Genomic DNA, 27,681 nt, shown 5'->3' with positions numbered 1-27,681 from the left:
GAAAAACTAAATGTCAAGACAGAATCTGAGAGAGTTTGTAAGTCTACTTCCCCAGGTACCAAATTTTGGCATTAAGCTTTGCCCACCACATGCATATTAAATCTAGAATTCACAAGATAATTTTTAGGGCTGGTGAAGTATTTATATAGCAAATGGGAATTGGTTTTGGTTTTATTATAAAAGCAATATAAGTTCATGGTAAGAAAAACCAACAGAATAGAAGGGAATAAAATAAAATATAAAGCTCTTACTCTGATGCCAGTCACTCATTTCAACTCCCCAGAAGCAATTGCTTTTGTTAAGAGATTTAATTCCAGAGATCTCCTATGCAGTCATGGGAAAATATTGGTTTTTTGCTCATGTTTTGTTTTGTTTTTTTTTAAAGATTTTATTTATTTATTTGACAGAGAGAGATCACAAGCAGGCAGAGAGGCAGGCAGAGAGAGAGGAGGAAGCAGGCTCCCTGCTGAGCAGAGAGCCCAACGAGGGGCTCAATCCCAGGACTCTGAGATCATGACCTGAGCCGAAGGCAGCGGCTTAACCCACTGAGCCACCCAGGCGCCACCTTTTGCTCATGTTTTTAGACAAATAGGATGCCGCTCTATATTAATGTCTTACAACTGCTTTTCTCGGTATATAGTCACATGTATTGGGAGCTTGCCACATACTGCTTTTAATAGTTGTATGATATCCCCCGTATTAGAGATGCAGGAAGACATTTTAATTAGTCTCCTACTATTGGACATGTAGGCGAAATATCTGGGAAGTAATGGTAGTTCACGAAATGATTTGACCAATATCTTCGTATACAAGCTCCCGCTGGAGTACAAGTTCTTTGGTGGCAAAGATGTCACCTGCTTGGTTCACTGCTGAACTTCCAGCATTTAGTACATGGCCTGATATACACAGGTGCCCTATAAATGTTTATTGAGTGAATACATCTTCATGTGTATGTTTATCTATACAAGTATTTACATATTAAGTATATGTTAACCAATCACCCTCCAAAATTATTGCTTCCCTGTGTACGCCCATCTAGGTTTCCTTCTGTTTGGTTTTGGTCTACTGGGGACATCTTCAAGCTCAATGTAATAGAACTAGTGAATAATTGTATATGTTTCCCATTGCTGCTGTACCTAGTTAACGTGAATTTAGTGGCTTAACATGACACCAATTCATTATCTTCCAATTTGGGGGGTTCAGAACTCCAAAGTGTGTTGGCTGGGCTGCGTGTTATTTCTGAAGCTTTTAGGGTAGAATTCATTTCCTTGCCTTTTCTGGCTTTTCTGGTTTGCATTCCTTGGCTCTTGGTCCCTCCTACACTGCTCCCACCTCTGCTTCCCCTGCCACGTCTCTCTCTCGGACTCTGACCCTCAGGAGGGTCATATAACAGGAGGTCATATAACAGGAGGTTATATGGACCCCTGTAATTTACACGGGGCCTCTGGATAACCCAAGATAATCTCCCTATCTTGAAATCACATCTGCAAACATTTGCCACCGAAGGTAACATATTCACTGGTCCCAGGGATTATGACACGGATATCTTTGGGGAGCCATTATTCTGCCTACCACAGCTTGGGAATGAGGTTTCAACTTCATTGTCACTTAAGCACACGCACCCTAAAGGTGTGTCACGTTCCTACTTACCTCATCCTGAGCAATATACTAACTCGCTCAGTGGTCTTGCCCAAGTTATATAACCTCCCTGGAGAAATTAATACTTGTTTCCTAGGAAATGCGGCATGTAAAATATTGCAGACAAACCTTTGCATTCGACCAGCATTCGGGAATCATTACATGCTGTTTTAATCCGGCAAAAGTAAGTAAAGTCCTGGTTAAGCAGTAACGGAGTAGAGAAACAGATCTGCTTGCATACTGCTGATGGGAATGTAAATTGGTGCAGGCTTTCTAGACGGCAACGTAGCACTGTGAATGTAATGAAAAGCCTTATGTTTGTTCTCTTCACCCCACTAATTATCTCTGCGGAGTGTATCTTAGGGGCATGGTTGAATTTATGTACTAAAATGTTCAGTGAAAAATTACTTATAGTGAGGGGAGGAGTGGAAACAAACTAGATGTCCACTAATAAAGGATTAGATTAATAAGTGTGGTACATCTCGTGACAGAAATCTCATCAGAGGGGCGCCTGGGTGGCTCAGTGGGTTAAAGCCTCTGCCTTCGGCTCGGGTCATGATCTCAGGGTCTTGGGATCGAGCTCTGCATCAGGCTCTCTGCTCGGCAGGGAGCCTGCTTCCTCCTCTCTCTCTCTCTGCCTGCCTTTGTACTTGTGATCTCTGTCTGTTAAATAAATAGATAAAATCTTAAAAAAAAAAAAAAAAAAAGAAAGAAAGAAAGAAAGAAAGCTCATCAGCCGTGTAAAAGGGTTTTGTAGAATACTCGATACCATGTTCAGAGGTTTGTCACACGTTAGCAACAAACTTGGAAACCTGCCCTTATTGATAGCCTCAAATCAATAAGAGAATTGTGTCGTGCGAGAGTGCACGTATAAAGAAAAAAGAAAAGATTGAAGGGGTACATTTCATGATGTTACAGTGGCTATTTCTAGGTCGTGGGATAACAAGTGATTTTCATTTTTCCAGCAAGGAAGGCTGGGGTTGGGGTGAAGAGGGCATTTCCACCCAGGACAGTGCCTCTGGTTGGGTTCTCCGGAGGTCCTGGTATAGCACAAAAACTTCCGAAGGTGTCCCTCTAGTGGAAGAAAGGAGGCGGCGGCTGCGGGGACACCTGGTGGACTCCAAGAAACAGACGGAGGGTTGGAGAGGGGAGAGGGGTGGGGGGTTGGGTTGGCCCCGTGATGGGAATTAAAGACACGTATTGCACGGGACACTGAGTATTATAGTAAACAATCAATCTTGGAACACGGCATCAAAAACGAATGACGTCCTGGATGGTGACTGACATAACATTAAAAAAAAAAAAAAAAAAAAAAAAAAAAGCAGAGAATTCCTCTAAAAAAATAAAATAATTAAAAATCGAAAAATAGCTTATTGTATTCAAGACCTTTGCAGAGAAACAAGAGCCTGAACGTGGTAAACTATTCTGGTTATCCCCCCCAAAAATGTTAATAGGGACACAGAGGTCAGTTGCAAAAGTAAGACTCCAACCTCGCGGTAGGAAACGGGCTATTCGTTCCGGACGCCCTGGAACGCTGACGATTAGCTTGGATTAGTTCTCCTCTCCTTGCTTTAGGGTAGCTTTGGGCGCTAGTCGTTGATCCAGGCCGCCCCACTCTCAGACCCGGGCTGGAGCGTGAGGTCTGGGGATGACACCTGTCAGCAGCTCCAGCGTCTTCTCCGGACCGAACGGTTCTTCGGCCCCATTCGGCTCCTCTTCGGCTACGTTCGGCCCGCGCTCCTCCCGGCTTCGGCGGCTCTTGGGCTGAGCTCGGCGGGCTCTCACCCTGTCGGGCTCGGCTCTCTTCGGCTTCCTTCGACCGACGCTCGTCTGGCGCTCGGCTCTCCTCGGCGGAGCTCGGCCCGCGCTCGGCTCGCGCTCGGCTCTCCTCGGCGGAGCTCGGCCTACGCTCGGCTCACGCTCGGCTCTCTTCGGCTGCGCTCGGCCCACGCCCGTCCCGGACTCGGCTCTCTTCGGCCGGGCTCGGCCGCGGCCCCGGAAGGGCGCGCATGGAGCCCGGACTGCCGGCTCGGCCGACAGCTATGGCGCCACTGCTGGAGTATGAGCGGCAGCTGGTGCTGGAACTGCTGGACGCGGACGGGCTGGTAGTGTGCGCCCGCGGGCTCGGCGCGGACCGGCTCCTGTACCACTTCCTCCGGCTGCATTGCCACCCGGCCTGCCTGGTGCTGGTGCTCAACACTCAGCCGGCGGAGGAGGTGCGGCCGGCCGCGCGGGGGAGAGGGGACCCCGAGACCGTTGGGGGCTCCTGAGCCGATGCGGGCCCTGGCGCGGGTGCGAGGCCCTGGCGCTTCTGAGGGCGATGCCGGCCCGTGGCACCGGAGGGAGGGAGCCCTGAACGGGGGTCTCTAGGCAGAGGGAGGTCCCTGACGGGGGCTCGAGGACACGGCGGGTGGGAGGGGTCCCGAGGAGGATGCAGGTCCCTGGCGGGGGTGCGGGGACGCTGAGAAGGAGGAGAAGGGACCCGAAGTGGATGAAGGTTTCTGACACGGGGTGGGGAGGGGACACAGAGGGTGCGAGGGGCTCCGAGGAGGATGCAGGTCCCTGGCGGGGGGGTGCAAGGACGCAGAGGGTAGGAGGGGTCCCAAGGCCAAGGCAGGTCCCTGACACGTATGGGAGGGCTTTGAAGGGGGGTCCGTAAGGCAGTTGCAGGTCTCCGCCACGGGTGCATGGACACTGAGAGGGATGGAGGGGCTCTGAGAGGAGTGGGGGAGTCATTTGAGGAGCATGGGGGCGGAAGGGAGGATGGGAGGTCCCTGAAGAGGACGGGGATGTCTCCGGAAGGACACAGACACAGATACAGGGATGTGTAGGGAAAGGTACGGATCAGAGCGAGGAGGAGTCCCACAGCTGGATATCATGGGGCTTGCTGGGGTTGTAGGAGTGGGATCCCTGATGGGGAACAGAGGGAGCTCAGAGGGTAATGTGTGAGGCTGGGGAGAGCCCTGTAGGGAAGGGGTGCGCCGGAATTCGAAACTCGGTGGGGAGAGGGGCATTGGGTCAGAAGGAAAGGGAGCTGGAAGCTGAGGGTGTTGGGGATGGGTGCCTGTGGTTAAGGACTGGAGGACACTGAAGACAGCAGGCAGATACGCCTGGGCTAAGATGGGGGCTTGGTATTGGGAGGTGGCACAGCCTGGTCTGATAAGTCTGATGAGCCTCTTGCTAGAGCAGGTGGCCAGGAGGAAGAGGTCCACAGGGAAGAATGACCGCAGACTCCTTGATGGATGTGTCTAGGGATCCCCAGTACCTCCCACAGAACCTAGCACAACACAGGGTCCCCAAAGAGGAAGCAGAGGTTCCACTGAAGATATAAAGGGCCGAGGGGCCACTGACACGAAATCCCCTCTGGGGTGGATCGGGACAGAGCTAAGAGTCTAAAACACAGCCTGGGGAGAGCATTCCTTGTGATGGGCTCGCACAGTCCGCTTGCCTGCAAACCTGGCTTTGGCGGCAACTATTTTGTAACCAGCAGCAGGCTTTTAGCCGAGGGTTTAAAAGGTCTTTTTTTGTTGTTGTTAAAGCGCTAAGAACAACTCAAGTGCAAGGATTCCTTAGTGCAAACCCAAAAATAGAAATAAAGGCCTAGTTAAAGGCAGATGATTGCGGGCGATCGATGTAAAGTCGCCCCTTGGTTCGCACGTTCCTTCAGTGTATTGTCTCTCGTCTTAAATTCAAAGACCTGCAGCCTAATTAAAACCGCTCTGTATTCCACAGCCTACTAATCACCTCTGGTTTGCTTTAGGAGTACTTCATCAATCAGCTGAAGATTGAAGGCGTCGAGCACCTCCCTCGCCGCGTAACAAATGAAATCACCAGTAACAGTCGCTATGAGGTCTACACACAAGGAGGGGTCATATTTGCAACAAGTCGAATACTTGTGGTCGACTTCTTGACCGATAGAATACCTTCAGATTTAATTACCGGTAAGATTTGAAACCTTATTATTTGTATATAAATGGGCGTGTTTTTCCATCTGTCCCCTCTGCTGAACGAAACCAGGACCTCCTTGTGCACACTCCTAGATGTTTTTGCTCAACACTGTGCTTCCAGGTGTTAGCACAATACCAGACACATTCTAGATGCTTAAAAAGTATCTGTGTCTCGGGGCACCTGGGTGGCTCTGCCTTCAGCTCAGGTCGTGATTCCAGGGTCCTGGAATCGAGCCCCACATCGGGCTCTCCGCTTGGCTGGGAGCCTGCTTCCCTTCCTCTCTCTCCGCCTCTCTGCCTGCTTGTGATCTCTGTCAAATAAATTAAAGAAAAAAAAAAAGTATCTGTGGCCCGCATAAGTAACTAAATTAGTGAGTAAAGTAAGAACGACTCTTCCTGGTTTCCTAAGCCCAAATCTGGTAAATATTTGGTGATTGCCTGGTATTTGCTTTTAGAACTGAATCAGACTCAAAATGTTTACAAATATTCTTTATATATTTTCTGAAATATTTGGTTTTCCCTTGAAAGAGGTTTTTTTTTCCCTCTATGATTTGAAATTAAACCAAGCAGTTACTTAATTATTTTGAGAAGTATGGTTTCGTTTTCGTTAGAATTAATATGGAAAAGGAATTTTTTTTTTCATTATTATTCATCCTTTTGGAATACTTTTCTGGTTTTCCCCAAAGCTAACGTGAGGGCCTTACCTCGCTGCCCTCAGATTTCGCTTTGCTTCTCCCCAGTCCTAGCACTAAAGAACACCACGTTATCTTTGCCTGTTTGTTTGTCTGTCCTGCTCATGAGATAACAAGCTTCTTAAGTACAAGGGACAACTTGTTCATCCCAGGCTAAGTAACTGGTACACACATTTGTTGGACAAAAGGATGCATGAGTATGCTGTGACTTTCGGTGAACTTCTGGAAGGCAGAGAAACTGTAATATTCAGAATCGTACTTCCCATTGTGGCCCTGAACCTAGAAGACCCTCAAGAAATAGTTAATGAATAAATATATGAACGAATGCTTTACATGGTTCATGGTAAACTGATTGAAGATCAGTGTTGTTATAGTTTTGTAACATTTATTCTATTGTATTTCATCTTATTTTATTTTGTTTTTAAAGATTTTGTTTATTTGATAGAGGGAGACAGTGAGAACAGGAACACAAGCAGGAGGAGTTGGGGAGGGAGAAGCAGGCTTCCCGCCAAGCAGGGAGCCCGATGCAGGGCTGGATCCCAGGACCCTGGGATCATGACCTGAGCTGAAGACAGACGCTTAATGACTGAGCCACCCAGATGCCCCTAGTTTTGTAACATTTATAATTGCCATCAGCCAGGGCCCAGGCGGTGAGGTCTGACTCACCTGGCTTTGAAGGATGATGCCACGACTTACAGGCAAGTTACTTAATTTTTATAAGCCTCGAGTTATTTTTCTTTTTCTCATTTCTTTAAATTGAGAAAATAGCACTTCCCAGAGTTATCATTAAGGATTAAGTGAGTGAAAATAAATGGCTTTAGTATTGCACCTGGGACATACTAAACAGTGGAGAATAGCAAAAAACAAAACGTATTGGCTTTTCATCACCAGAAATCCTGAAACATCGGAAAGTCTTTTCCTGCTTGCTGCTTTCTTCTCCACCTGGTTTTGCATTTATTTTTTAAGTGGATAAAATGGGGAGGGAGGGCAACGCACTGGAACCACCACTAGATGTCAGTATTGCTCTGACTTTTAGTAACCGTTCGCCCCAATTAGGCTGAAAGCAGTAATGAATCAAAGAAACATGCAGCTCATAGCTTATAGGGAGTGCCTAATTAAAAGCGCAAAATTCCATATCCATTTCTGAACATGTCCCAACCCTTAATGAAGCTGGGGCTGCTGCTGCTGCTTGGCTGAATGGAACGCCCACGAAGGCCAGAAGTGAATCCCTTCAGATTCTGCACTCTGGAGGTATTGTCCCCCAAAGGCTCCTCCTAGCACCTCCCCACGGCTCTCACACACCAAACAGCAGTCCTTGAAGCATGTCACCCTCTGGAAGGTTCTGAATGCCCCCTGCCCCAGTTTTCCCCCTGTCACTACCTATGAAAATCACCACCACACCCACGCAAGGGTCCCTGCCAAGTACAGCACCTCAGCAGTGAGAGAAGTGTGTACACAGGTACCCTGATGGTACTTTCGAAGGACAGGACAGGACAGGAGGTTTGCATTGCCAAAACGGCTCTAGCACCTCCAAATAGAACTCAGGACACACTTTCCATGACAAACTTGAAAATAAAAAAAAAGTTGCATGTTAGTTTGGTGCCCCCAGTGCAATAATTCAGTTTTAAGTTCATTCAACAAACATTAAATTTACTAAGGGTCCCTTGTTTGGCAGGAATGTGGTAGGGGCTGATGGTAGAAAGATCAGTGAGACGGTGTGGTGAGCAGTTCAGTGGAGGAGACAGATGGAAAGAGGTAATGACAGTTCAGTATGGCACAAAGCTGTCCTGGGAGCATCAGATTGAAATGTAGATAGGCTTTTGTGAGACTGCAGTTGCCCCCAGAAATACAGCCTGCTTGTGTTTTCTTTCTTCTTCTTCTTCTTTTTTTTTAAGATTTTATTTATTTGAGGTAGGTGAAAGCCTCTGCCTTCTGCTCGGATCATGATCTCAGGGTCCTGAGATGGAGCCCCGCGTCGGGCTCTCTGCTCAGCAGGGAACCTGCTTCCTCCTCTCTCTCTGCCTGCCTCTCTGCCTACTTGTGATCTCTGTCTGTCAAATGAATAAATAAAATCTTTAAAAAAAATTTTTTTTTATGTATTTGAGAGAGAGAGAGAGAACGAGTAGGGGCAGAGGAAGAGGGAGAAGCAGACTCATCACTGAGCAGGGTGCCCGATCCAGGACTCGATCCCAGGACCCCACGATCATGACCTGAGCCACCTATGCACGCCTGCTTATGTTTTCCTGTTGCTGGTTTTTAAAATGGTGGTATGGGTCGGGGAGTGGGGAGGAGTCTACAGGTGCTGTCACTTAGGAAAAACCGTCAGACACCACCCCCCCCCCCCCCCGCCCCCCGCCGCCGGTTTGGAACCTTTAGTCTCCCATTGCTTGTTGGATAACTTTGATCAACTTGTTGCCCTCTCCTGGTCTCATAGTTATACGTATCTCATAGAAGTCTCGTGAGTATTAAATGAAAACAATCCACTAGAGTACCTAACCCCTGCACCTGGGATGGAATAGTTCCATTCCTCCATTTCCTCCAAAACCCATTTCCTGGGTTTTCTAAAGAATGACAGTCTTTTCTTACTCTTTTTAAAGATTTTATTTATTTATTTGACAGAGAGATCACAAGTAGGCAGAGAGGCAGGCAGAGAGAAGGGGGTAAGCAGGCTCCATGCTGAGCAGAGAGCCCGATGCGGGGCTCGAACCCAGGATCCTGAGATCATGGCCTGAGCCGAAGGCAGAGGCTTAACCCACTGAGCCACCCAGACACCCCAAAAATGACAGTCTTGGAGCACTGCATTTCCTTAAATTGAGGTTCATCTTTCCTTTAGAAGTTTCCTTTCATTACTTTAACCTTATGGGATATTTCAATCTAGGCCAGCAAGCATAATCTAGGAAAGTACTTGGAAAGCCCAACGACTAGGCCCAGGATCCTTGCTCAGTAGTAAATTTGTTACATGTACATATTGTAGTTATTGAAAACCCTTTCTCTACAGATTCCTAAATAACACTGTTAATTTCTACTATACCTGAAAAACCATTTGCTTAGCTAGAATACATTCTAGCTCCATCCACGTCAATCCAGAATTTGAACACTGAAACAGGAGCATCTGAATTGGGCTCACTGAACTAGCAGAAGAAGGGGTCACAATCACTGTCAGTGTTATTTCCCAGACCCGAGGAGTGATGTGAATTGGTACAAAAATAAGCACATTTATGACAAATTTATATATCAGTTAATGGCTTGTTGTAGGTCTAGGAGACTGAGAATCATCATGAATAATTGAGTTTTTGATTCAGAAATGATGTCTGTGCACTCTCATGTCATGTGTGTTCCTTATTTATCACTAACCAAACCACATCAAAGTGGCATATGTACGTATAATATTGTATGGTTTTATTATATTCACATATGAAAGATTATCTGGTCCAGTTTTCTTGTTTTATAAAGAAATGCAGTAATTGTCCTTGTTTTTGTTATCTTAGAGGTGTCAGTCACGCTACCCCGAAACACAGGTATAGTAAATACATTCATTAATGGTTTTTATTTTATCTTATTTATTGATTTTTAAAGATTTTATTTGACAGAGAGATCACAAGTAGGCAGAGAGGCAGGCAGAGAGAGAGAGGGAAGCAGAAAGCCCAATGTGGGCCTCGATCCCAGGACCCTGGGATCATGACCTGAGCCGAAGACAGAGGCTTTAACCCACTGAGCCACCCAGGCGCCCCAACGGTTTTTATTTTAATGGACTAATTTACCTCTCAGTTGAATATATTCCCATTCCAAAGTGGAATTACTCTTCTAGGTGATGCAGATGTTGCCCAGACTTCTGAATCACTGCTCTTTTACGTAGGCCACATCTGGTTCACCCATAAAAGGAGAGTCAGGGAGCCACCAAGCTCTCAGAAATTCTCCAACCAGGCCAGACACCCCCCACGCCAAGGCCTTTGCTCTTACTGCCTGGAGCTCTCTTGGTGCACGTGGTGGCGGGACCCACTTCCTCATTTCCATCTAGCCTTGGCTGCCCCCCAGCAGCCCCCAGACATTCTCCCGCTAATCCTCCTCCTCTGGTTCATTTCTTCCCCCGCTAGCACTTATCACTCTATAACCTAAGCACTCCACGTGTTTGTCCTGTGTGTCGTAAGGACCCCGAGGACAGGGATTTACGTCTGTGTGCCCACTGCTGCGTCCCCCCCACCAAAACCAGTGCCTGCCCGTGCCCGAGCAGGGACGCAGGAGACACGCGGTGAATGAGCGAATGGAGACGAGCAGGAGGCTCCATGACCGTTGGTTCCATGACCACTCCGCCCTCTCGACTGTGGTCTCCTCGCAGGTATCTTGGTGTACAGAGCTCACAGGATAATTGAGTCTTGTCAAGAAGCATTCATCTTGCGCCTGTTCCGCCAGAAAAACAAGCGTGGCTTTATCAAGGCCTTCACAGACAACGCTGTCGCCTTCGATACTGGTTTTTGCCACGTGGAAAGAGTGATGAGGAATCTCTTCGTAGGGAAGCTCTACCTGTGGCCAAGGTAAACAGCGCCACGCCACAACTGGCCGTAAATGACCTGCGCACTTTAACGTGACGTAAAGGGTACTGTCATTGACCTGATACCTGATTGCCAGGTTCGTAACCAGGGCATCAAGGAGAAGCGGTGGTCGCCGTCCCCGTGGCTCTTTTACAAGGAGACAGAGGTTTGCTGGTTATTTTCCCGGTAGCCCATCACATCTGTCCAAGGGCGGCCCCTTGTGCTCCTTCTTGCTCCCCGAGACCCCCAGGAAATCTAGAGGTTCACAGGTACAACAGCTTTAGCTGAACCGTAGATTTGTTGGCTAAGATCCCCACTTCACTTTGAAAATTACCCATCGGGGAATAGAACGGAAAGATTCTGGAAGAATTGATGCCAATGTCTAGGAAAAACCCTGGTGTTCCGACATCGTACGCCTATGCTAATAGGTATTTTGGTTTTACTATATGGCATTTAAGAACATTTGCCATGGTGTTTTACCTTTCTTGATTGTACCTTCTTGAAGGGATTGGCATACTTTTTCTGCGAAGGGCCAGGTGATAACTATTTGGGGCTTTGCAGGCCACGTGACCTGTCACAATGACCCAGCTCTGCTGATACAGCAGCAAAGCAGCCGTAGACAGTCCATAAACAGTGGGCATGACTGCGTTCCAGTAGAACTTGTTTGAAAACCAGGAGCTGGGTTCGGCCCAGACAAAAGTCCTGCTGACCACCCCCCGTTATTTGAATAATAATATCCATTCTTTGAGGTTGAAAGTATTCCTGAAGGCATTGCCATTTTGCTTTCTATTTTGTGTCTTAATTCCATTTACAAAAAACAGAAAGAAAGAAGAAAAAAAAAAAAAGATCTATGAGAGTATTAAACCCAAACCAGAAATACACAGCTCTTGAAACTTGAGAAAATCTTTGAAAACTATTTGTCTCTGTAGGTTCCACGTAGCAGTAAACTCGTTTTTAGAACAGCACAAACCTGAAGTTGTAGAAATTCACGTTTCCATGACGCCCGCCATGCTCGCCATTCAGACTGCCATACTGGACATTTTAAACGCGTGTCTGAAGGAACTCAAATGCCATAACCCGTCCCTTGAAGTGGAAGATTTGTCTCTAGAAAATGCTATCGGAAAACCCTTTGACAAGGTACTCCGTTTCTTTTCCTCTTAAGCACCGTTTGTGATGTTGTAGTTTTAAAGAATCCAAGTTATTTTTGTGATTGCAGTGTCCTTAGTAGGAATTTGCTGTTATTTTAGAATTAATTTGGAGCTGATTCAAGGGTAGCTTCTTTGGTTTTCTGGAAAGCAGCAATTTGTAGTAAAATACATGGGCCAACGTTAAAAGCAGAACCCTGATTTTTGCAGTTATGCAGTGATTATCGTATTTTAAATATAATTTAGAAAGGGATACGTAACCTTTTTTGCTCTGCAATGACCGCATTTGGATATCTACAGGTAGAAGAGTTTTACATAAGAATGCTCCATGATTTATGATCTTTTATTTGGAATAAAAATAGTTGGGATGAATTTTCATTACTGAGGAATGTGAACCTTGCTCTCTTAAAATTACATTTTGAATTGAGAAAATGGTAAGATTAAGTAAGACCTTAGTTCAAAGACCTTCTATTCTAACTGACTTGGGGGGACTGGGGGATTGTTTGGAGAGAGAGAGCGTGTCCACATGCGTTTGGAGGGGGAACGACACAGGAAGAGAGAGAGCAAATCTCAAGCACACTTGATGCTGAGCCTGAAGCCCAATGCGGGACTCGATCTCACAACCCTGAGGTCATGACCTGAGCTGAAATCAAGAGTCGGAAGCTTAACCAACTGAGCCACCCAGGTGCCCCTCTAACTGATTTTTTTTTTAAATCATAGATGAATTAATACAGTTATATAAATGTCAAAGATTGAACTGTAGATCCAGAAAATGCTGACTTTTAAAAAATTCTGGGCAGCATTTTTTCTTTTTTCATATTTTGGTGGAACAAATTCCTATCTTTTAAACTCTGAATCAGTCTCTCACTGGAAATAATATAGTGATTATTAAGCAGGAAAAATTGAACTCCTCACATCTCTAATTCTTCCAATAAATCATTTTACTGTGAAATAACGATACACGAAACTAATTTCATGTGTTCTGTTCCTGTGTGTTTTTGAAGAAAAACCATCAAAAACAAACCTTCATGTCCTTTTAATAGAATGTATATGTTCTTAGAAAAAAAAACAAAATATAACCTGATATTTTTCTACTAAGTTTCTGCTTACCATTCCCTGTCTAGTAAAGGTCAAAGTAATATTTAGGATATTCTTTTAGCCACCAAATGTAAATGCAGACATAACTTTGCATCTTGTTAGAAAATTTAACTTTGGGGGGCACCTGGGTGGCTCAGTCATTAAGTGTGTGCCTTCGGCTCAGGTCTTGATCCCAGGGTCCTGGGATCGAGCCCCTCATCAGGCTCCCTGCTCAGTGGGAAACCTGCTTCCCCCTCTCCCACTCCCCCTGCTTCTGTTCCCTCCCTCGCTGTGTCTCTCTCTGTCAAAAAAGTACATAAAATCTTTTAAAAAAAAAAAAAAAAAAAAGAAAGAAAGAAAGAAAAGAAACCCCATAGCTTAAAAAAAAAAAAAAAAGAAAGAAAGAAAATTTAACTTTTGTAGATGATTTTACCCAGCAGGTATGCAGTTATATGTTCCATTTGGTCTAGGACAGTTATAGCATCTACCTGTTCTCCTGGAATAATGATTAATAATATAATTTCATTTTCACAAGAGTCCCATTTTGGACAATAAATTATACAGCCATCCAAATATTACTCCTGCTGAGTATTAATTTTGTTAGATAAGATGCTGCAGAGTAATACAGCATCTGTAGCTTCTATAGCATGCAATAAGTATTGTCCTTTTTAGTTACAAAATCAGTTTGTGAAGGAGTGTGTGTGTGTGTGTGTACACACACATATATAGCTGTGGGTTTGTAGATATTTCTATAGTCTATACAAAAAGCTATTCTGTACCTTGGCAACTTTTTAAAAAAGATTTATTTACACTATTTGAGAGAGAGAGAGAGAGAAAGCAGGGGAAGGAGCAGTGGTGGGGGAGAGAATCTCCAGCAGAGTCTGCACTGAGCACAGAGCCCAATGCAGGGCTTGATCTCATCACCCTGAGATCATGACCTGAGCCAAAACCAAGATTGGGATATTTAACTGACTGAGCCACCCAGGCGCCCCTATTTTGGGGGGTCTTAAAAAAATTCATGTTTAGTCCACTGTTAATTTAACAAGTATTTTCCCATCCATGAATCACATTAAAAAAAAAAAAGAAGAAGAAGTAAATCTTTTACACCACCAAATAAGGCACATTGTTATTTAATTTGGTACGTGTACTTTCCCTGGTATATGCCTTCTGTTCCCTTTCCAACTGGATGCCACATTTTTATCTCTCTAGGATAGGGTCCCAGCCAAGCTTGGCAGAAATCGATAGGTTTAAGCAACACACTTTGACCCTTCATAAAAACAAATGACTGGGGGCACCTGGGTGGCTCAGTGGGTTAAGCCTCTGCCTTCGGCTCAAATCATGATCTCAGGGTCCTGGATTGAACCCCTCATTGGGCTGGCTCTCTGCTCAGCCGGGAGCCTGCTTCTTCCTCTCTCTGCCTGCTGCTCTGCCTACTTGTGATATCTCTTTCTCTCTCTGTCAAATAAATAAATAAATAAAAAGATTTAAAAAAACAAACAAATGACTGGTTATCTGATGTTTATCAGGCCTATTCTTCTAAAAAGGTGCGTATGAATAACCATGAATTGACTCTCTGATCACAAAGATTCTATGAATAAGACACTCTGCTTTATCTTTGAAAATTTAAACACTGTAATTAGAATCTTATGAACTGAAATTTTCTATCCACTTTCTTGGGAGATGCTGTTGGGAGTTTATTTGTGTGTATGATAAAATAGAACATAAAATTTACCATCCTAAGCGTCTTTAGGTATATGGGGATAATATTCATTGAAAGTATAATTGGTATTAATAATAGCTATATGGAACATATTTTTAGGAATACTACATTTTATTCTTGTTTTAGACAATACGCCATTATCTGGATCCTTTGTGGCACCAGCTTGGAGCCAAGACTAAGTCCCTGGTTCAGGACTTGAAGATATTACGAACTTTGCTGCAGTATCTCTCTCAGTATGATTGTATCACGTTCCTTAACCTTCTGGAATCTCTGAGAGCCACAGAGAAGGCTTTTGGTCAGAATTCAGGTGGGAGATAAAAATACTGATATTATGGGAGCTGATTTGAATAAAGTGTTGGATTTTGTTGAGGAATCAGATGTAGGGAGTGCTATATTCAACTACGTGGTATACTGAGATTTCAAATTACGTTTTATGTTCATAGTGCAAGGATGTAGGTTTTATTGATAGCTAATGTTTCCGCCTACTTAACTTCTGTTCTGTATAATAATAAATATTCATATCCATTCCAGGCGATTTTATTTCTAGAAAAGACTCTGTATATTACAGGCAGTACCCAACTTAGAAATAGGTTGTGTTCTGGAAGTTTTGTTGTTAAGAACTTCAAATTTCATTTTCTCCAAAGAATTAGCAGGGGGGTTTAGGGTTTCATCAGCCAGACTGCTGAAGACTGAAGAGATTTGCAGGAAAACATACATATACAACTGGCCGCCATCTTGTTTTTCTACCAACCACATCTGCCTCAGTTATTTTGTCCTCTGTCACTGTTTGACTAGACCACCGATTTTCAAGTAGTCCATGGGCCCCTGAGGCCAAGATTTAATACAATTAATAATTGTTACCTCTTCGTCAGGGACATTCTTAAGTAATAAACTACAAATGCGTAGCAATGAAGAATACATTGACTGCTAGTCCGCTTTGGTTCCCGTGCCTTGAGTACACTCGGGCACCAGCACTATTACCCAGCAATGCTTTTGCATCATCATTGAGAATGTCAACACAGTGGGGAAAAAATTAAACGAGTCAGTATTCTTATGAGAATAGATTTGATGTCCAGACCCCCTGAAAACATCCCAGCGACCCCCAGAGATCAGTAGGCCACACTTTGAAAACCACTGGTCTAACCAAGCAGTGATGGAGGCCACAGTAAGGGAGAAGGTGTGGTTCAGACGAGAACAAGATGGCGGACAGTTGTCCTTATAGGGCATGTGACCATCAGAGACTTTAAAATTCATCCTAAATTGAAGACTTTTTTTTTTTTAACGTTTCGTATTAGGTTGGCTGTTTCTTGACTCCAGCACCTCAATGTTTGTAAATGCCCGAGCAAGGGTTTACCATCTTCCAGATGCCAAAATGAACAAAAAAGGCAAAATGTCTGAAAAAACAGAGATTAAAGAAGAACAAGGTATCTTATAGGCTTAATCTTTAACTGTGTCCTCTATTGAAATATTTGGTGTGGAAATTCTTATGAAGTCAGTGTATTAATCTTAAATATCTTTCAGCCATGTGAAAGACCTGTGCCCATATGTTAAATATATGTTATATGCAATGTATGTGAAAAGTATCCAGCACAGCAAGTCTTAGAATCCATTGTCAGGGGATTCCAAGTAACAAGTGCCAAGCATCCGTGAAGAGTATTCTCACCACCACATAAGAGCTACAGATTGATTTTCTTTTTTAAACTTCAGAGTAATAACTACTTTTGGCACCTTAAAGTCTTAACAGAATGTTTAACATTCCTTTTAGCTTTAAAAAAAAATAAATATACTAGAATGTGGCAAGTATGGATTTTATTCCAACCCTTATCTAGTAGATATAATAAATATCATTGGTTTTTTTTTTAAAGGCATTGGATAGGGTTGATGCTGACATTCTATATCATTCAAAGGTCTAGTTCAGAAGTTAACCGTGTTATGATGTGTCTGAGTACTCCCAGAAACATTTGATTGCTGTCTACTTGTATCCCATCTTCAGGATCATGACTGTCATGGGGATCTTAGAAATAATAAATACCATGACTGTACTGATTCTTTCCTGTTAAGTAGCCTCTTGTATCTGGCATCACTGTTGCCGACAACACAGAATCTTCTCTAATTCGTGACCGTGCATGTAACTTGCTCTCAGGGCACTGTGAGGCCTCTATCAACATTGGTCTGGAGTGTGTTTCATTTAGACCTTAATAAATAGATCTTTTTCAAGAAAGAAGATTGTATCTGGCCCTCCGGAAAGAGGCTCAAAGGAAGGGGCTTTTGAAAGGATACCCGTGTCATCTATTGTTTTGAAAGGCTATGAAATGTTTTATGGATAAATGTTATCACGTAGAATGAGGTTGAACTTTTATTTCTATACAGAAACAAAAAAGGAACTGGTCCTAGAAAGCAACCCCAAGTGGGAAGCATTAACCGAAGTACTGAAAGAAATTGAGGCAGAGAATAAGGAGAGCGAAGCCCTTGGTGGTCCAGGTAGGAGGAAAGAGATGGTGACATTTGCTTTCAACATGGAGCAAATGAGTCTTCTTTGTTAGCTCTTTAAAAATAACTTATTATGGGGGCGCCTGGGTGGCTCAGTGGGTTAAGCCTCTGCCTCTGGCTCGGGTCATGATCTCAGGGTCCTGGGATCGAGCCCCATATCGGGCTCTCTGCTCAGCAGGGAGCTGGGAGCCTGCTTCCCCCTCTCTCTCTGCCTGCCCCTCCGCCTACTTGTGATGATCTCTCTGTCAAATAAATAAATGAAATTTAAAAAAAAAACCTACTATGATTTTATTTATAAAATGTAAAAAAATGAATGCCAAAGGAACACTGAAATCCTAGTGGCAGCCTTGTTTTCTGTTTGTTTGATGTGATTTTCTCCAGGTTGAATCCTTGCATATTCATGATGGCGGGTTTTTTTGCTGGTTTTCTTCTCAGGACTTCTATTTAAAGAGGCAGTTAATCTCCACGTACACGTTCACCAGGCTTTCAATCTGGAATCCCCAAGGAGAAAGCTAATGGGCTTGCTTTATTCTCAGCAAGCATATTTCCAAAAAGTCTTAACTGTTCTATGGAGCAGCATTGACTAGGCCCTCCGCCCCCCACCAAAAAATTCCAGATTTCAGGGCTGCTGTCTTCAAACATGAATATACTAGTAGATTAGCACATGAGACAAAGCTGAACTACATTTAAAAAAATAAAACCTGTTATAAAATAAAACTAGATTAAAAAAAAAATCCATTGAGAATTTGAACTCCTATATATCAGCACAGACAAGTGCATGACTCTTATCTGAATAAATGTGCTGGTGGATGTTATCCCAGAACCTGCAGTACTATGATTAAAGACCCAAAATCCTGCATGCTCACTTAGGAAAATTGCTAAGTATGAAGAAAAAAAGAGAATGGGAACAAAGTGATGTCTGGGAGTCACATGGGCATATTTGGTTCCAGGGTTTCTTCTGTGTATTTTCTGCCTCACACTGTTTAAGGTCATAGTGCAGATATAATTTCTGGGTATATAATTAGCGAGTCAAATGGTAACGTTCTTGAGATGTATCACCACATTTGACTTGTACAAAGTTTTTATGAATTTTCATTTCCTTTAGCAGCATAGAAGTTCATCTCTTTCGTTTTTTTAGATTAATTTGCTTATTAGAGAGGTAGAGCAGGGTGAGGGAGGAGGAGGGGGCCACAAATCTCAAGTAGACTGCATGCTGTGTGCGGAGGCCCACGTGAGGTCCAGTCCCACGACCCCGAGACCGTGACCCGAGCCGACATCCAGAGTGTGTCACAACCAACTGGACCACCCAGGCACCCCAGAGCTCATCTCCCTTTCAGCTAGCACACAATGACTGGAGATTCTCTCTATGTTCATGTTTATGTATACCTATATATGTGTAATGGTTTTATCAATTTGATTCGGAGAAAAATGTCCTCATTTGAAATTTGGTGCTAGGTAAGCTCACTGTTTTCTTAAATGTTTATCCTCTTTTGTCAGTTTTTTTTTCCTTTGCCAATTTAGATTATGTTCACAATTTGTATTGGCTTTTTATATATTAAAGACACCGTCACTTATGATGGCTGTTTTGGAAATTTGGTTTTTTGTCTTTGCTTTCTTATTTTTTTTTTAAGATTTTATTTATTATTTGGACAGAGAGAGACACGGTGAGAGAGGGAACACAAGCAGGGGTAGTGGGAGAGGGAGAAGCAGGCTTCCCACTGAGCAGGGAGCCTGATGTGGGGCTCGATCCCAGGACTCTGGGATCATGACCTGAGCCGAAGGCAGATGTGGAAGGACTGAGCCACCCAGGCACCCCCCCGTCTTTAGCTTTCTTAATGCACAGTTGTTTAGATTATAGATATCAGTCTTCTTTGAGATGTCTTTCATTGCTTTTAAGCAGAGAAACTCATCTCCATCCAGAGAGGTGGAGAATAGTCACCTTTTTTATGATTTAATATTTAACATTGGACTCTGTAATCCATTTGGAATTTATTTTGGTATATCAAATCCTCTGGAAAATTATTAATTAAAAAGAGCTTCTGTAAAGCCTCCATTATATCAGGGTACGCTTTCATAAGACTAAATGTTTCTGGCTTCAACTTTACTCAAAAGATTTAACTAATCCTTTCAGAGAGGGAAAGCATTTGATAAGCATCTGAGACCCTTTTAAGCAAATTGTGAATGTTGTATCCTACCGCCAAGGGGTAAGATGTGTTTTCTTTGTGGGGAGGGAGGGAGGAGGCGAGGGGCCAGCCAGGGAGGGAACAGGGGGACACGTGAGGTCATAGTAACATAACACTGTTGCGTAATTTTAGGTCAAGTACTCATTTGTGCAAGCGACGACCGCACGTGTTCCCAGCTGAGAGAGTACATCACTATCGGAGCAGAGGCCTTCTTGCTGAGGCTGTACAGGAAAACCTTCGAGAAGGATAGCAAAGCCGAAGAAGTGTGGATGAAATTTCGACGTGAGGACAGCCCAAAGAGAATGGCAAAATCGAACAAAAGGCCTAAAGACCCCCAAAACAAACAGAGGGCTGCCACCAAAGAAAGGACTCTCAAAAAGAAAAAGCGAAGATTAACCTTAACTCAGATGATGGGAAAGTCTGACGAACCGGAAGAGGAAGGGGATGTCAAGGAAGGCGGGCCTAGGGACACAGGCAGTAGCCCAGAGAGCTCCTTAGAAGAAATTAAGCACGAGGAATTTGACTTGAACTTGTCCTCTGACGCCGCATATGGACTCCTGAAAGACCCGCTCACCATCCTGCATCCGCTCCTGGGCTGTAGTGACCCCTACGCTCTGACAAGGGTGCTCCATGAAGTGGAGCCAAGATACGTGGTTCTGTACGACGCCGAGCTCACGTTCGTTCGCCAGCTCGAGATTTACAGGGCGAGCAGGCCTGGGAAGCCTCTGAGGCAAGTTCTAAAGGATATGAGCCGTTTCTTCTCTCTCTCTCTCTTTTTTTTTTGTATATACATACCTATATATGTATACGCATACACACACACAGTTGACACATAGTAAATTAGTTTCAGGTTTAACAACATCGTGATTCAACCATTCTGTATGCTACCGAATGCTTACCATGACAAGCGTATTACAATATTTTTGGTCACGTTCCCTATGTCATTCTTTTCATCCCCCTACCCCTCTTTGACAACCATCGTCGTGTTTTCTGTTTGAGTCTGTTTTCTCTCTTATTGTTGTTTATTTTTTTATTTATTTTTTTAAGATACCACATATAAGTGAAATCATATGGTATTTGTCAATCTCCGTCTGGCTTATCTCACTTAGCATACTACCCTCTCGGTCCACCCATGTCGCCGTGAATGGCAAGATTTCATTCTTTTTTATGGCTCAGTAATACCCTATCGTACTGCTTCTTCTAAAGGTTTCAGTTTCATGGTTTGTTAGGCTTTACCACAGATGGCCTACCAGTTACACGTGGATTTTCTTTAACAATCTGTTGTGACGTAGGTCATAACCATTTATGAATCCTTCTCGCTTCCTGGTCAACCTGGGAAGTTGGCATAGGAAGGATGTCAGATGTAGTAAAACAACGAATCTAGGAAACTGTCTGTGTTCAGGTTACTTGCTGCTCTGTTGTTCAGTACTGTTTCCTTTCCGCATTGGTCCTAGCTCATGGGGTGCTGCATCTGACCAAGTCTGGGAAATGTATACTATCCTAACTTGTACCAAAAAGTACTGTAACTTTGACTCAGCTAAATGGCTTTGATCTTCTAAAATGTCATCCTTATAAATTTCAAGAAGTGACTTTAAATTACATTCACATAAAACGCAAGTATTTGGGGGAATTATTGTACTAAGTTTTCTTGAGTTTCAAGAAATAGCAGATAAAAAATCTACAGAAATATCAGATGAGAAAATGATGCCTCTCAAAGAATATAGTGTTCTGGGCCTCCAATTATCTGAGGGAAATAAACAGCAAAATTAATATCCTGAACTCAGGCTGAACCAAAAGCGGAGCCAAAAGAAACCTTGCTAGCAGCTTAACTAATGCACCCTTTCCAGAACAGAGATGAACAGAGCAGGTAGGTCAGAAATAACACAGGATGAAGAGATTAGATGAAGCTGGTCAAAGAATCATAGGCAATTATAGGTAAATTTTTCAGACTTTGCTACTGATCAGCTTTGTAGATAGCTTGTGTGCTCCCAAGTTCTTGGTTGCCTAAGAATGGAACAGTGTGATATTTGGAAACAAAATGGCGGAGTTGGAAGAGACCCAAGAGTTCAACTCCTCCCTCCGTCGGTGGGAAACTGAGGCCCAGTAATAACGAATGACTTGCCCTTGACCACATAACACTTGTGGGGAAGAGCTGGGGGTCTCTGGACTCATTGTCCACTGGTTGTTTTTTTTTTTCCTCAGTCCATACTTCAAAGAAATATAACCTAGGAGCATGAAGTCCAGAAGAAAAGTCAAAGGCTAAAAAAGGAAAAACCTCTGATAGAAGGTGAGGAAGAGGGAGAGAAGAAGTGCTCAAGTCAGCCTCTGAGCAACAAATAAGCTAGAAAAGCAGTCCTCCCTAAGAGAAAATAATATATCAAATTATTTTCTCGAGCCTGATAGCATCCGTGTGTCTTCTGTGTCTGTGTTTATATAACACGTGCCATGACTTGATTCTGTGAAGACATTGGATAAAACAGAGCTGAGGAAAAAGATAAAGGTCATATAGATTTCATTTGTTTATTTCTCACTAACGTGAACTTTCACAAGCTGCGTTTTATAACCGCTCTCCAACTCTGCAAATGATTGTTTGGCAGAGGTGTAAAGAAAAAATTGAAAAAAGAGAAGCCGCTGAGATTTTGTGTTTTCTGATTTGTTTATAGTTATGAGGCAAGAATTATTCTATCCCTCTCTTTATATTTCAGTGTTTACCTAAACTCTGTTCCTCCTTTCGGTGCAGGGGAAAAATGTGGTAATGAGACTTTCACCAGGTGGGGTTTAGGCAGCTTAATTTTAGGTACGTGATTAATGGAGCCTTTTATTCTTGGTCAAATATTTATTATTTGAGCAGTTTAGATTGCTGATTTCCAATGCTCTGCTCTTCCTTTCAGGGATTAAAAATTATGTTTTTACAGCCTAAGAGAGTTCTGTTTTAACTGGCAGGGTCTACTTTCTGATATATGGAGGTTCAACCGAGGAACAGCGCTATCTCACTGCCTTGCGGAAAGAAAAAGAAGCTTTTGAGAAACTCATAAGGTAATAGATAGAGGCCCTTCAGGATCTAGAGGGTCCTCTGGATGGGGGCATATACGGCTGCCCTGGGGAGGCATGGAAGGGGCATGAGGTTGGGAGCATCGCCTCCAGATACACCTGTGGTCTGATTCATCCCAGGGTATATGCACGTTTCTTGTCTCCTCCCTCTCTCTTCCACCTCCAGTCGCCCCTCGATGATTTAACAAGGTACTGGAAACATGGCGAGAGCTGCTTCTCTGCTTGCAAAGACGTGTGACATAAAACACCAAAAATACACCTCCACCACTGCTTTTCTGAGAAATATGTCCTTAGATCTCCCCCGCCCCACCCCCCCACACGAGCTTTCTCCCTTCCATTGAAATGATGATTTATTTTCTCCTGGTAAAATTTCCATTGTCTGTGGGTGGGCAACCGCCTTCCCATTTGCTGGGAAATGCTTTTACAACACAGGCAGTTCAGATCATCAGCAGTAGAATCACTCTGGGAAGATATTTTTTTGAAGGTGTGATGTTGATCTAAACGTCCGGGTACTGTTTCTAGGATGAGTGTCTGGTAAGGTTCCCAATCTGAATAGAAATTGCTTTCCAGTGTGACATCAGGAAGATGTTCTAAGTGACATGGGCACGGACTAGACGGCCACCTTTTACCCACCGCAGGTATTTGAGAAATCTGAGAACCTTGCACCAGGGCTGTTGTCAAGGAGGTGGCAGCTTGGTGAGGGAAGATGGGTCACATGGTCTGTAAGGGGCCTCAGAAGCCAGGGCAGGGGCAAGACGGGCAACCTTGAGCTGAGCCATAGAATAGACTAGACCAGAGGAGATCATGGCTTGGACTGACCAATCTTCCAAGCCACAGACCTTGGTAGAGCATCAGTGGCAGTGAGAGGGCAGAAATCATTTTTAGCAGCTGTCAGCATGCTAGGGCTCTACACGGAATTACAAAATGGACAACCTTCCTCCAGCCCTGACGGTGGGCTCTCAGCAACCACCTAGAATATCCCCGAAGCCTGGTTCAGCCAGGGCATGCATTCCCGAGTGCCTCCTGAGTCAGGGCCACTGGGTCTCTGCGGAGGGCTCAGCACAGTATATGACCAGACCCCTGAGTACCTCTGAGTACCACAGGCTTGGGCCATGGATTCTTCTAGCTTCCGGTCAGTCCTTTCAGCCTATGAAAATGCTTTCTGTTAACCTGCTCTGTGGGCTGGTTTATATGGTATATGTGTGTATACATGGGATTTTCTTTGTTGTTGTTGTTGTTTTTTAAGATTTTGTTGATTTATTAGCATGAGCAGAGGGGAAGGGCAGAGGGAGAGGGGAAAGCAGATGCTTAACCAACAGTTTAAAATATATAAGATGTTTCAGAAAATGTGATAACCAACCAGGCTAAACAGCTGGCCTCTCCTTGTCCAAAGCTTTTAGTGCTTCTCTATCTGCTAGACCCTCACTGCCCCAAGTCTCAAAACAGTCAGAGGTGTCCTGGGCGTCTGTGAGGTGCCATGCCCTGTGTCAGTAAGGAGATGCTGTGGTCACAGTGGTGCTGGAGGTCTCTCCCTCCTCGAGCTCATCCTCTAGTGGAGAAGATGAACATTAGGCGGTGAAGAGTATTACGCGAACTAGACGTGTTCAGAGTCTGGCTGCAAAGCTAAAGAACAGGTGCACTAGCGCAGGTCCGACCTTGCCCGGGGGAGAACCCAGGTGCCTTCCTGGAAGAAGCGGTAGGTGTGCAATGCATCAACAGTGTGCATTCGGTGCTGCCCTGACAGGGTGGGAAGGGGCTTCTGTGTGTGAAGGCTCCTGGGTCCCAGAGGCCCTGCTGAGGATTCAGAACGTGCCTGTCAAGGCAGTAAGACAGCATCGAAGCATCCTCAGTATGAAGTCTGTTTTTAGAGGCTCTCGCTGGCCTCCAGTGAAGGACTAGATGGAGCAGGGAAACGAGGCAGTGGTAGCCAAGATTAGGTTGACAGGGAGAAGGGAACAGGCTGAAGAGAGATGTAGCAGATGGAATCAAAGAATTGGTACCGGGGCGCCTGGGTGGCTCAGTTGTTAAGTGTCTGCCTTCGGCTCAGGTCATGATCCCGGGGTCCTGGGATCAAGTCCCACATCCAGCTCCCTGCTCAGCAGGGAGTCTGCTTCTCCCTCTCCCTCTGCCTGCAGCTCCCCCTACTAGTGCTCTCTCTCTTTGTCAAATAAATAAATAAAATCTTAAAAAAAAAAAAAAATCAGTGCTAGAGGGTGTGGGTCAGTACCGCCTAACCAGCCGTTTCTCCTTTACAAAACCTCCTCTGCCCAAGATTTCACGGGTTAACCATCCCCAAGTTAATAGATGACCACATAGAACTTCAGATTTTAATGTACTTTTATCTCTGGCTTGGCTTAATTCCCCAGCTGTCAGTGGTGACCGTCTACTTATTATAAGGTAGATCTTCCCATATTATACAGCAATCAGATAGTTTCACCATTCAGAATCTTCAGATATTTACTTTCCCAGGAAAGGTGGGGAACTTGAGAAGTGTTTGTTTCAAAAAGGAAAATATCTGTGAGGTGCAATGCTGAAAGAGCGTTTGTACCAAGCCCGTACTTAGAAATTTGACGTGAGAATAAGACGAGGTGCTTTTGCCAGGACCTCCACGGGTGATGTCATCACCAAGAAAGCAGCGCTACTATTGAAAATGCCCCAAAAGGAATGAAGAGAGAGAGAAATGAAACTCCTAAGTATCAATAATAAAATGCTCCGTAGGTAGAAAAATTGGCAGTAACATTCTGAGTATACATAGCTTTAGAGAGGTCACTGCTTTTCAAAGACAGGGGTAAGGTTCTTTGGAATTTTAGTTAGAAACATGCTCGGCAGGGCACCTGTCTGGCTTTGTCGGTGAAGCACATGACTCTTGATCTCGGGGATGTGAGTTCAAGCCCCTTGTTGGGTGTAGAGATTCCTTAAGAAATAAAAAATAAAGAAAAAGGTGATCCTAAAATCAGTTAGCATGAGGGCCAGAACCCATTCCTTTTAAAGGCAGACTTCTAGTTCAGCGCCTCCTTCCTATATTACCATGTTGTACAATCAATTCAGATATCATTCAAGATACTGAAGCAAAAATCAGAAACCTCTGTACTATAGATTCAGTAGAAATAAGAATCTGCATTGATAATTATCATTTTGTGTCTGTCACACGGAGCGACTTGGGTAATTACGCTAAATGTCGAAAGCAAAGAGCTGAATATTTATTATGACGGCAAGTTTCTGTTACATTAGTTTGAGTTACCAGTTTGGGAGACTTACTGTGTTCTCCACAATCCAGGCTTCATTTCAGGAATTTAGTATTTCCCACTTTCAATTTGCAGTTAAGTTATAACATTTCACGGTAGATCAGCTGCTTTTACGTAACAATATTAATTGAAACCATTGTGGAATCATCCGAAAGCAAATCTTTTTCAGCATTGTCATGGATAATTAGGGAATAAGGTTACCACGTTATTTAAAAAGTACAGTTTTAATAACAGCTAACATTTTATAATGCCTATTATGTGCCAGGCACTGTCCTGAGTACCTTCCACAGCAGGTAATCCTAACATGCCTCTTTTGAGGTAGGTTTTATTATTATGCCCATTTTACAGATGAAATTGAGGCACAGAGCCATTAAACTGCTTGTCCAAGGCTCATGGCCCGTCAGTGGTTTCAGAACCACAGACTAGAGATTCATACTCTAACCCACTAGGCTGTACAGCCACTCAACAGACTACAAATTATTCAGAAAATTGGGATGTCCCCATGTGTGATATGTAGCTTAGCCAGTAAAGTAAGTGGAAACAGAGAAAAAGGATCCCCAGTATTAATCCCAAATGTCAAAGAAAAAGAAATGAAGGAGCAATAATTTTTCAATAGCTTGCCCTTTGTCCTCAACTTGAGTCTACTAGATGTCACAGAGCAGTAGCAAGTGGCTTTCAGGGCCACGGCCATTGCAAAGACTATTCCAGCAGGCCACACTTGACACTGGTACTGAGAATCATGAGGGAAAGACCTGGAACTGTGCCTGCCCCCCTTGCATGAACTGTTTACAAAATGCTGGGCTAATAATAACTTTGTGTTTGTATATTGTTTCAAGGAGTATAGAATTTAAAGTGGTGATTTCTGTTCCCCAGTGGTATCTTGGATTGGTACCCTGTTCTAAAACATCATTTATCCAGAGTTGTTGGAAATTCGGTCTCTCCAATTTTATTTCCTTTCACTGGAAAATCTTTGCTGTTTTAGCCCTTCCTGAAATGATTAGTGAGTACTAAGGACCCATTTCCCTTCTGCTTCACGGTACCCCGGGCTCTGTTCCTGCCGTTGGTCGGTCCTACCTTTGTTTTGTGCACGACCCAACTCCGTTTCCTGCCCTGTGAGGGGAGAGAGCCAGCCTCACTCCTAGACCGCTGACTGGTTCATGGATTGATGGTAACATACTTCTGGGTTTGAAATATAAGACCGTGGCAAGCCTGGCCTCCGCTCTTTGGTTCTCAAGCATATCGTCAGGACTGATGTAGTCCCTGATGACGAATCTGAGTTACGGTTGTGTGGTCCTGTCAGCCTACCCGGTGTGAGCTGCAAGCTTCCTAGAAGGCAGGAATTACCGCATAACCATATGTCGATCAGAGCACCCAACGCAGCAGGTGGGAACACTCCAGAAGGGTTTTTACAACGAATGCAGGAGCAAGGGAATTCATGCTGCTGTATTGCCTAACCGGAGATGTTGATTTGTTTGTTTGTTTGTTTGTTTAAATCTCTGTTGGGAAATTTGTATGACTGGATTTTCCCTTTAAAATTAAAACCGTTTCTCGGGGCCTCCCACCTGGAGTTGTTTTAAATCGAAGTTCCATCACCTGCCCTGTGATTTTCTTGATCATTGATTTCTAACCATCCCTATCTGTGATTTACTCTGAAAGTATTGGAATGTAAATGATTTAAATTATTCTTAATGCTCAATAACACGTTAACGTGTTTTTATAAAAAGCCCCATTCTCTTGGTGGCATTTTTTTACCCGCTCATTTCATGTCCCAAAGTGCTTAAAGGACACAGAGCATGGAAAACGAACAGCAGCTCTTTCGCTCTGGAAGATGGTCGTAGCACCCAACCACGGACTTCTCTCTGCTTCCTTTACCGGTCGCTCATCTGTGTAGTTTTATTGTACTTATTTATCTAACATATTTCTCATCTTGACACTCCTGTGGCCATGTTCTAAGTTACCATCTA

At 44.0% G+C, this 27,681-nt stretch overlaps 1 protein-coding gene across 1 annotated transcript in view; it reads left to right on the top strand.

Moving 5' to 3' along the window:
• Positions 1 to 3,608: 3,608 nt before the first annotated feature.
• The window catches only part of ERCC4 (ERCC excision repair 4, endonuclease catalytic subunit), a 32,604-nt gene continuing 8,531 nt past the window's right edge, over positions 3,609 to 27,681 (top strand). The window contains exons 1-9 of the mRNA XM_059154580.1: positions 3,609 to 3,854; positions 5,399 to 5,579; positions 10,614 to 10,809; positions 11,736 to 11,943; positions 14,875 to 15,055; positions 16,044 to 16,172; positions 17,119 to 17,229; positions 19,554 to 20,151; positions 22,365 to 22,457. Of these exons, the coding sequence (XP_059010563.1) occupies positions 3,648 to 3,854; positions 5,399 to 5,579; positions 10,614 to 10,809; positions 11,736 to 11,943; positions 14,875 to 15,055; positions 16,044 to 16,172; positions 17,119 to 17,229; positions 19,554 to 20,151; positions 22,365 to 22,457 (1,904 nt within the window). The 5' untranslated portion in view covers positions 3,609 to 3,647. The remainder of the gene's footprint in view (positions 3,855 to 5,398; positions 5,580 to 10,613; positions 10,810 to 11,735; positions 11,944 to 14,874; positions 15,056 to 16,043; positions 16,173 to 17,118; positions 17,230 to 19,553; positions 20,152 to 22,364; positions 22,458 to 27,681) is intronic.

The sequence above is a fragment of the Mustela lutreola genome, chromosome 17 (assembly GCF_030435805.1).
Source record: "Mustela lutreola isolate mMusLut2 chromosome 17, mMusLut2.pri, whole genome shotgun sequence".
Classification (NCBI taxonomy): domain Eukaryota; kingdom Metazoa; phylum Chordata; class Mammalia; order Carnivora; family Mustelidae; genus Mustela; species Mustela lutreola.
This window is presented reverse-complemented; position numbering and strand designations above follow the sequence as displayed.